At 37.0% G+C, this 11405-nt stretch overlaps 1 protein-coding gene across 1 annotated transcript in view; it reads left to right on the top strand.

The window, feature by feature from the left end:
- The first annotated feature begins 1629 nt into the window (after nt 1-1629).
- COL28A1 (collagen type XXVIII alpha 1 chain) overlaps nt 1630-11405 on the top strand; it is a 181856-nt gene continuing 172080 nt past the window's right edge. Inside the window, exons 1-3 of the mRNA XM_030308009.1 lie at nt 1630-1739; nt 4815-4975; nt 5826-6382. Coding sequence (XP_030163869.1) covers nt 4849-4975; nt 5826-6382 — 684 coding nt within the window. The 5' untranslated portion in view covers nt 1630-1739; nt 4815-4848. The remainder of the gene's footprint in view (nt 1740-4814; nt 4976-5825; nt 6383-11405) is intronic.

The following is an 11405-nucleotide window of genomic DNA, read 5'->3' as shown; positions in this document are numbered from 1 at the left end:
TGTGGGTTACCCTATTTGACCTTGGGGGATGAAAGGAAAACGATGAGCAGGCAGGACTCCAACCTGTCACCAACTTCAGTCAGAACAGTTCCGAAGCAGGAGGGCTTTAGTCCATTTCTCCCCTCCAGGAGTTGCCTGGTTGCTTCTTAGAGGTATTATTATTATTCCGCAAGTTGGTACTTTACCCCAGAAAAAAAGGAGTTGACCTGAAAAAAAGCCACTTCCTTGTCCCACGATTCTCATCTCACAAAAGTGATAAGTGTGGCAAACATCCACAGGTTATTTAAGGTATACACATGGTTGCTTCCTGGGAAATTCCATTTGTACTTCTGCACAGTTACCCACTGTTTTTCTATTACCAAAGCCTCACAAAATTTCCTCGGTTCCTCAAAAACTGCTTTGTGGTGCAGAAACCATGAAAACATGAACGTTTACCCAGACACGTAATTTAATAATGCGTTAGTTGTTGTAAGTGAGGCTCAGGGTTCAGATACATCTGAGTTAAGATCCTGTTCTGGCATTCTCTAGCATTAGTATGACAGTGAGAAAGTCTTACCACACTCTTCTCTGCCTCAACATCCTCATCTGCAAAATGAATTCTTACAACACTTACTGTACCGTAGGTGGTGATGCTTTGGGAGGGCTAAATGCCATTATGTGAATGAAGCATTTAGCGCAGTGCCTCACACCTGGTAAAATGTTCATGAAGTAGAAGCTATTATGTTACAATAAGTGTATCTGTAAATGTCAAAATGCTTTCCTAAGAAGGCTACTTTTAAATAATTATAACGTGAAGATTTGTGTTGCTATCTCTGATCATCTTGCTACTCTCTGTGAGGCAGTTCCTTGAGAAGCCTGTTACTTGTCTAGCAGTCGAGTGGCTTTGTGGCAGTATGTTTTGCACTGATAAACATCTTAATATGGGTTGTAACCAGAAGGTAGAAAACAGGGAAAAAGAGAACGGAGCCACTTCAGTGACTACCTTTCTGGAACAGAGAGCTCAGAATATGACCACTGTAAACCTAGCTCTTGTGTTATACTTTGGAAGGATCTTGATAAATAAATTCACTCCCTCATTTCATAAATGGGAAACTGAGGTCCCCAGATTAGAGACAAAACCAGAACTAAATTCAGATCACTCTTTCACTGTATATTATACCAACGGTAGTATGAAAAATTTCAAAAATCACAGACATAGAAAGGCTAGAATAAGGAACTTCTCTATACTCTTCATTCAGCTTCAATAATTTCAACCCATTGCCTCTCTTGAAAAACCAGTTTTGCATCTGAGTCTGTTGTCATTTACACTCCCTCATAGAGCAGTTAGGAACTAGTATCACGAAGAGCACACCCCAGGCGAAGAAATGTAGAAATAGAAGGAGGATATGGTATGAGACACAAAGGCAGACTGTCAATAAATGCCGAAAATGTAGAAAATCTGCTCAAGTTATTTTTATAACAGTTTGGAGAACATAGACTTGATCCAAGAGGACACTGTTCCTTTAAATTACTTACTGATCCCACCCAGATCTTGCACCCTGGCCAAATGCCTGACCACTCTTGCTTTAACTTAGGCTAATAAACACAAATAAAAGATTGCAAAAGTTCCAAAAGCAAAGATAATTTTTATTTCCACAGAACAGAACAATATCAAATAGCTAACTCCATCCCCAACAATGGTCCTTGCTGTTGGCATTTGCTTAATCAGTCTTTAATTCCAGTTTGACAAACTTTATAAGGTAAGACATAACTGTTTTATTTTAATCACTTGAAATCAGAGAAGACCACCTAGGCACTGTGAAAGACTGAAAGGTGTGCATACTTATTATGTGAAGAAAGCTGAAAATAATAGCTGATAGAAAAATTTTCTATCCTCTGCCACTACTTTAAATTAATTATTAGAAAAATATAAATAATTGTTAAAATGTAGACATTTAAAATTTATGTCAGAATTATTTGAAAATTGATTTTTAATTCACAGGCTACTACATAGCATTGCAATGATGTTAATATCTTTTGGGACCTCTTTTTCTTAATTTGGAACATATTTTTATAACTCAGTATTAATTACAGAATGTTTTATACCTTGGTTAGTTTGGCAATTTGAATAAAGTGCTCATTTGATAATTTTATCTTTATGTGAAATAAATGCTATGCAAACACTGTGAATACAATTGGTAAACTCTGCTGAAAGAATTTTAGTTTTGAAACATCATAACATATGAAGTCTCTTGGATTTATTGATGCTGATATTTACCCAAAATAAATTTTAGGCAAAAAAGGCAAATATATAGCATTTGGTTAAAGATAATCGTTGTCTCTGCATTTATAAAATGCCACTTATAGTAAACACAGAGGTTTTTATTTCTTTTCTTTCTTTCTTTCTTTCTTCTTTCTTTCTTTCTTTCTTTCTTTCTTTCTTTCTTCTTTCTTAATTTCTTTTATTTAACTTTTATTTTATTTATTTATATCTTTTATTCTTTTATCTGAATTTATAAATTTCTTTTATTTAATGGCATTTTCCCCCTGAAACCTATTTTGCTTGTATATGATGTCTAAATGAGCAAAAGGTAAGAATTATTGAAAACTGAGGCAAAATAAAACATGGCAAAAATGATAAGAAATGAGTGTCTCTTACTATGCCAAACTAATAAAAAAGAAAGAGATTTCAGAAAGGCTGTGGAACTAGAAACCAAACGTATAAGGTTATCCTCAGGCTAATACCAGTAAAGAGAGAGGAATAGCAAGACTGCTTTGGGAGAGCTGGATAAAAAATAACAGAGGAAATAGTAATAAAATATGAGATTGTGATTGTTGCTAGTGAAGACGTTGTGATGGTGACCATTGTATAGAAAAAGCTTCAGGTGTGAATTCATGGTTATATGACCAACCCCCCCCCCCAAAACAAAAACAAAAACAAACAAACAAACAAGTAAACACACACACACAACTGTATGAGTAAGTGCTTAGTTTTAGGGAAGACAAGTCTTTATTTAAAGACAGCATTTCCAAAGCCCAAAATGAGGCCAACAAATGAGAAGAAAGTGGTTTTCTGCTCAGGGTCCTGCATGGGAATCATCTTCTTTAGATTTTTTTGAAGAGTTGTATTGATCGTGTAGCTTGTAAAATCGTCTTATTTTCAATGAAATTAAATCCTCAGTCTCTTATTCCTATAACTTCTGAGATGCTTCTTATAATAATGGGCTCAACGAAAAGGAAAGGTCATATATCACACCAGGGACGTGGTGTTATTCCCCTGGCCTGCCCCCCTGAAAATGCAATAGCAGCTGTGTTTTGCCACACAGCCTTATTTTTACGTTAGTCTTCAGTTAAACTTGTACTTCCTTCTGCATTCTTCTCTTTGGTGAACAAGGGATTACTTGAGGGAAGGATGTCCTTTATGTGTTTTATTTCCTCAGGAAACTTCTTGTTCTTCTTTTTTAAACATTCAGCTGTCTTCACATCTTAACATACCTGATCTGAAAACTGTTGACATCTGGCCAATTGCACTTGATGCACTTGCCAAAGAGAAGCTTGGCCAGACTGATACAGAGTCAGCTTAATAAACTTCCTGCTAGGCGATATTACTTGAGGAGCAGATTATGGCATGGAGCCATCCATTGGTTCATCCTCAACCCAACAGCTTTGATTCCTTTTTGGGTTTCTCTATCTGGCATATATGAAAGAAGTCAGTGATCCATTCCATTCCTCACTACCTTTGCATATATTTCCACCCCCTATTTGAGCCTGGAAAAATCACTCATGATTTCCTGGTTCCCATTCTCTGAAGACAAAGTGAAGGAAAATGTGATTTCCTTTTCCAGAACTTCTGAAGTCAGTATAGTTTAAGAAGGAGAGCATTTCCAAACCATGCAGAACATTGTTTCAAAAAAGCCTTTTTGTTCCTTCTCCAGTATACTGAGCTAGCCACATGTGAGTCTTCTCTTGCCAGGGAAGCCTGTGGGTTTAAAAGTCATCCAGCAGATAGCTGGGCATATTGAGGGATGAAGATGGCTGAAGATTTAATACAGGATTAGAGTTTTCATTGTTAATTGACCCAGAAAAATAGTTTCACAGGAATGTTCAGAGGAAGTGTGTTCTGATATCAAGTCTTATTTCTGCCCATCAGTTCTTCGCTGGAAGAACAATGTTGCTGAGCAAATCTGCTATTTTTGTTCTCATACTCATTTGATTCATTGGATATGCAGCTGTAGTCCAGCTTGGAACTCTGTTGTAGATGAAGTTTCCAAGCAAGAGCATAAAAGAGAAATGATGTTCTATGGGAATACAAGGGCAATTTCATTTTTGACTAGCCTTTTGAAGTCACTAAAGTTGTGCATGTATTATTAAGACTGGAATGATGGTGGTTCTCTACAACCCTGTAAAAATATTGAGATCATCAGGAATTAGTTATAATGAAACAACCATGTAGCAATCTGATATCACCTTGAAGAATGTGGAAATGTCAAAACAGACCCTATGCTTGAACCATGGTCATCATACAGAGTGGGACTGAAGTGTTCTCAGATGGCTTTTCCCACTCTCTGCTTCTCATAATAAAATGGGAAATTCAGATTACTTGGCTGTAATTCTTTGACTATATAGAAATATTCAGTAATAAGTGTTGGCTTGTGGTGACATGATTTATTTCAATTAAAATCTTCTAAAATCTCAGTGTAGATATTTTTCTGGAAATATGAATGAAAACCCTTTTCTCTTGTCACATGCTGGTTTTCAATTCTGCTGGCTTGAAATTAAAAAATAGCAAACATTTTATTTTACCAAAGTATTTATAACTGATTTTTCTATTAAAGGTGCTACAAGACAGATGACCTTTCACCACCTGCCATGATGTGGAACAGACATTTTGTCTTCTATCTCCTGCTTTTGCCAGCTTTTATGAGTCAAACCATACATGGACAAAGAAAGAAAGGATCAAAGTCCAATTTACTTGCAAAGAAAAGTAACTTCCAGGGTAAAAAAAAAAAAAAAAAAAAGTTTTTTTTAATGATTAGTTTTAGCCTGAATATTTTTTTCTGAATAACACTTGATATAAATATCAAACCATACATATATAAAAACATATGTAATATTCTATTTTAATATAATTATGTTGTGATAATAATATACCTTGTATACATACAAAGATACTTATAAAAACTTTAGATGTTTTAGAGCCCTTGTACATTCATTATCTCATTTGAGCCTCACAGTAGCTTTATAAAATAGTAATGACAGAAAGTGCCACTCTCATAAAGAAATGGCAGCCCAGAGAGATTAAATGGCATATCTCAGGCCATAGACAAATGAACTAGTAAGATGCAGAGCTAGAATTCAAGCTCAAGTTCTCTGTTTTTAAGATTCCCCCTTTATTGCTAAAGTGATGTGCATAGTTGTTTTCTCCCTGGATTTCAAAAAAGCTAAAAAAAAAAAAAAAATCCCCAAACCAACTATCCGAACAAGATGAAGCCTCATGAATGTGACATAGAACCTGAGATTTAGGCAGAGTGTTGTTTACGTCTAGACAGCTTTGCCCAATATTTGCTGGATTTCTAAGCAGCTTTTACTTTGAGGAGATGCTGGATATACATGGCATTTTATTTGTTTGCTTTTCATTTGCATGATTTTAAGAGGCAAAGAATTTCTAGATTTGGAAAGAGATGTAGTTCTTCACAACTTAAGCCCCATCTCCAAGGCACCTCTCTTTTGCACTCCCCTCTCCTCTCCAAAACAACACACATCCCACCACCTCAGGGCTTTCCTTAGGCAAAGTGGTTTCCTGATTAGGAACAAATATTTTGCCTAACCTGTTTGTTCTATTTCAGACTCTACTTGCTTCATAGATGTGGTCTTCATTGTGGACAGCTCTGAAAGTTCTAAAATTGTTCTCTTTGATAAACAGAAAGATTTTGTGGCTAGCTTGAGTGACAAGGTTTTCCAACTGACCCCGGTTCGCTCCTTGAAATATGATATCAAACTGGCAGCACTTCAGTTTAGCACCTCTGTCCAAATTGATCCACCTTTTTCTTCTTGGAAGGATCTGCAGACTTTTAAACAGAGGGTCAAATCTATGAATTTCATTGGGCAAGGCACCTTCTCCTATTATGCAATCTCCAATGCCACTAGTTTGCTTAAGAGAGAAGGGCGTAAAGATGGTGTGAAAGTGGCTTTGCTGATGACTGATGGCATTGACCATCCAAAGAATCCAGATGTCAAGAGTATTTCTGAAGACGCCAGAACTGCAGGAATATTGTTTATCACCATTGGACTTTCCACTGTCGTCAATGAAGCCAAACTTCGTTTGGTATCTGGGGAATCACCCAGCGAGCCCATTCTACTGTTGAGTGATCCCACACTTGAAGATAAAATTCAAGATCGCCTGGTAGGTACTTGAGGAGTGGGTCTTATATATATATTTCCAACCATAATATTGATACCTTAATTATAAATTCTGTGAGGATAGATACTGGGTCAGAAAGATAAAGGAAAAAGAATCCACCTTGGAAATAGCTAAGAGAATCTTTCCGAAGTCTCTCCACTTCCTTGATAGTTTACACCAGATAAACTGGGAAAGTACCAGAGTTCCTGCTCTGGAATTGCATTCCTAACTTTATTGCTAGCCAATGCTGAGAATTTGGGAAGAATTACTTTCCAGTTATATACTTCAGTCTCCTGTTTATACATCCTGGGATCACGAACACTGCTGACTTATATTCAATTTGTGGTCAACTTGTGGTCTGCAGTATTTGTACTAAGTTGGGTTTTTTCCCCATTTAACATCTGCAGAAACGTTTTGACTCAATATGTCACCTACAGCAATATTATGCTACTCAAGCAAAGTTCATAGACTTCTAATTTTTTCATTATGTCCTTGTTTCTTAGGTGTTCGCAAGCCCACCCAATGTAAAATCACCTGCAACCTTCAGTCACCCAACAGTTTCTCCCACATATCAATGAGTGCCATTTGATTGGTCTGATTAGCTATGTCGATGCTTTTCTTTGCTGATTGCTCAGCTGTGTGTGAGATCCTTTCCTTTCTGCTTGGGAAAACACAAGGCAAAGCAATCAAAATAAAATCCCTCTTCAGAGTATTTCTCAAGAAAAAACTCCTAGAGAAAAAGTGGTTGATTTGTTAAGTGTTAAAAATCGATTTTCCTACAAATACTGATTTTCTTTGATTTCTTGAGAAGAGGGCAAGGCACATGTGTCCCTTATACTAGGCATTTCATATAGCTGTTTTCTATAGGTTGCAAAAAATCTCAGCCTTGTTTCAGAGATTGTTTTGCCCTTTTGTCCCTTCTCCCAATCTTTTTCCTAACATTATTCTTATAAGTTAATAACTTAAATTCTATTTATATTTTATTTTTATATTATATTTATATTTTTATATTATATTTTTCTGTTATATTTATATAACTATTCTGTAAGTTAATTCTCTTAAATATTAACTTTAAGATAATAACTTGTAAGTTATTCTTATAACTGTTGTTTTCAGCATGAGACATTAACTATTTTATCTAAATAATAGTTATCATGTCTTGAGTGCTCTCTGTCTTAGCCATTGTTCTGAGTACTTTACTTACATCTTTTATTTTATTCATTATTTTATTTTATTTTGCAACAATATTATGATGTAGGTACTATATTATCCTCATTTTATAGTTGAAAATGTAATGCCATGCAAAGGCCCTGAGGTCTTCACAGTTAACCCTATGAAATTATCTTGAAGGGGGAAAATAGAAACTGTGTTTTAAGATTTTCTCAATCAGAACTGCCTTGAAACAGTTAAGCAACATCCCTCCTCCAAAGCTGCTATTGTTTCTGGTCTCTTTTCCTTGGGCATTGGGGGTAGATAGGGAGAGCTCAGCCCAGGTTGGAGATGGTGATTTCAGTCCCCAGGGGAGTTAGGGGGAGTGTTTACCCCGAGCATCTTTTTTGCATGAAAGGGAAATGTGCAGGGGTACCTGGCTAACTGCCTAGGTCTGTCTGTGCCATAATGTAAACAGTCCTTACCACTGAACCCAAAATAGAAGATTCTAGCATGTGCTGGAGAGAACACTTGAATTGAGATAATGAGTTGCCAGTTGCTGACTATAGAAGTTGCAGGGGAGGCATCTCTTTGGCCAGTTGTGTAGGCTCAGGAGGTTCATACTCCTTCTAGACACATTGTCTTGGCTGAGAGCTCCTGCCCAACTCAGAACACAGGATCTTGGCAGTAGACTTGACACAGGACTATTTGTCCATTTTTGGGGGAAACCAGAAAATGATCAAGTGTCCCAATGACCCCGCTCTTGCTTAGCATCCTGTGATTTCAGCTTGTTTGTTCAGATGGAAGCTCTATGAACAAGCCACTTCTCAGGAGATGCTGCTTTCCAAACACTTCCAGCAACCAAAGTGCTTATTAGGCCCTCAAAGAACAATATGCTAAGTTTCAATGTTTCCAATTGCCACTATGTGGGAGGCAGAACTTGACTCTTGATCAGGCCATTGGAAAAATTCCTCATCTAATCTATTTCCATTACATTTTTTTTGTTGCATTTTTAAGCTTTTCATTTTGAAATGATTATGTAGTTGACTTTCTAAAAGAAGTTAATTAGGTATAATTTAAGTAAAAAATTGCATCTACTTAAAGTACAGAATTCTATGAGTTTTTATAGATGTACACATTCACGAAACCACCAACACAGTTAAGATACAGAACATTCTGCCACGCCCAAATTTCCTCATGCCTCTTTGCACAATATCCTTCCCTTGCCTCTTAGCTCCTGATCTGATTTTTGTCACTCGAGTTTAGTGTACATTTTCTAGGCTTTTATATAAACAAGCTTATGCAGTGTGTACTCTTTTTCTGTCAAGGTTTTTATACCCAGCATGACAATTCTGGAAATCGACTGGGTTGTTTTTTATATCAGCAGTTTATTTCTTTTTACTGAGGAGTAGACTTCAGTTGAATTTAATGGACATGGGTGCCCACAATGAACAGATTTTGCAGGAAGCAAGACAAATCAAGGAATCATTACCAACTCCCTGGTACCTCTAGTAGAAAGTATCATGTAAGAACCCCATGAATACATTTCAACTCTGAATGACCCAAGAGATACCTGATGATTCCACATTGAAGAGGATATGTAAAATGTTTTAATACTATTTTATTATGATTTACATAACAGTATTGAAACCAAGGAAACAATTCCAACCCAATATCCCATACATATAGTTGGTCTTTCAGAAAAGATGTTATGGTGGCTATTTTGCCATTATATTAAGCTGTAGATATTTTTTTGTCACAGAGTTTGTAATCCTTGCCTATTAAGTTCTTTGTTCTGATCCCATCTGCTACCGTGCCAATACCTTTGCCACCTTCCTCACATGTCCTCTGTCCCCTTCTCAGAGCATTGACCTCATACTCATTCACAAAATTGGCAGTTCCATTCTAGTCTTTTCCTTCCACATATATGCCATCATAGAACTCTGCCTCCATTAATAAAATGCACCTTCTTTCACTCAAGGGAGGGCTTTTCTCCATTTATCCCTTCCATTTAAACTAGAGCAACCGCATAGATCTTTTTTTAAATTTTTTTAATGTTTATTTATTCTTGAGAGAAAGAAATACAGAGCATGAGCGGGGGAGGAGCAGAGAGAGAGTGAACCACAGAATCTGAAGCAGACTCCAGGCTCTGAGCTGTCAGCACAAAGCCCAACGCAGAGCTCGAACCCACTAACTGTGAGATCATGACCTGAGCCAAAGTTGGACTTTCAACCGACTGAGCCACCCAGGCACCCTCATCTGCCTAGATCTTAACTGAACGTGCCCTTCCCTATGGCTTTGACCACGTTCTCCCAGCTGTATGCCACATAACCTGCCTCTCTGCTAAGTGAAGGCACTCACTACTTCCCAAGGTGTCCACCTCTGTCCACATGGGCCCTTTTGTCCACTCTTTCAAATGTCCCTCCTCACTGCTTCCTTTGTCTTATTGCCCACACTAGTCCTTATGACTTTTTCCTCATAAACTTTGACATATAGAGGAGCATTCCATCAATGAGCTGGTCCTTTACATTCTTCTTGAAAATTATCCAGAAAACCCACCTATTTCCAGAAACTGTCTTGTTTCCCACCTCCCCACCCAGTCTGGGATCTCCTTCCCACGCTGCTTGCTGTGTGCTGTTTTCTGTCACTGGGGCTTATAGACTATAAGTGCCCTTAGGGATAGAGCTTTGTTCTTTGTTTGAAACAGTCTTATCTATTGTGTAGTCTTTGGTCTACTTTTGTTTCCATAGAAATACAAATTCCAGCAAACACAAAATCAAATGAGTTCCAAAATTAGTTAGTTATGTTGTTATGGTTTTAAGCCTCATGGCACATATTTTTAAAGAGTTAACATGGCACAGCAGAAATTAAATTCTCAAAGGAAGAGCTGAAAAAAGTGTAAAATTATACATCAGGCATAGTGGCAGCTAAATTCATGAGCTTAAAAACTGATGCTAGATAATAGAAGGGTGTTGCTTATTATAAAAAGGTTGTAAGGTGACAGAACTTTGCATTTTTATTTCAGTAGTTGCTTTCAAACATTACAATTTGTCTTGAATTATTACTTGTTTATTATATTTTGAACTATTTTCAAATTCCTTTCCCTCTCTCAGGAAAACTAAATTTCTGACATGTGTTCAAAATATTTTCATAATTTGGATCACATTCTATAAATCCCTCTGCAACTTGCTTTATCACTCACTGTCCTTGGGAAATTTTCTATGTTGAAATATGTAGCCCCAATGGATTCACTTAAACTGCTGAATATTTCAGTTATTGACCCATTCTAATACTGATGGATATTTTCATTATTTCCAAATTTTCACTATTGAAAATAATGAATGCTGAAATATACAAGTACTTCAAGAATTTCTCTAAGATATGTCTGGAAGGGATGTCAGAGTAACAGGTGGAAACAAGGACTCGTCCTGGGCAACCTAGAAATAAAGTATGCACATCTTCAATTTTCTAGGCACAGTCAAATGTTCTGGAGAGGGAAAATTACACCAAGACTGTCAGTATATCTGAATTCCCATTTCTCCACATGACCTGTTAGTTCATGAAGATACAAGCAGTTCATCTGCTTTCAGCCTGAATTTATACTGGCTGGCTATTTTAAATCAGGAGGGTGGAGAGTGAGGGGGAAGGAAGGGACAAAAGGCCATTGGTGAGACTCTGAGTTTTGTAAATAGGGTGTGTGGCCAGAGTTTTACAGCTCCTGAGACCCCATGGTCAAAATTTCTTATTTTTTGTATTTTTGGAAAATGACCTGGAAGGATTATGTGTCTTGTCCAAAGCCACACAGCTAGTTCATGGTGGACACAGGGTAAAAACTCCAGACGATGCTTAATTCTCAGCCTAATTTTGTCCTCCTATT

Source organism: Lynx canadensis, chromosome A2, assembly GCF_007474595.2.
Source record: "Lynx canadensis isolate LIC74 chromosome A2, mLynCan4.pri.v2, whole genome shotgun sequence".
Classification (NCBI taxonomy): Eukaryota; Metazoa; Chordata; class Mammalia; order Carnivora; family Felidae; genus Lynx; species Lynx canadensis.
The sequence above is the reverse complement of the archived record's forward strand: the minus strand, read 5'-3'. Positions and strand labels throughout refer to the sequence as shown.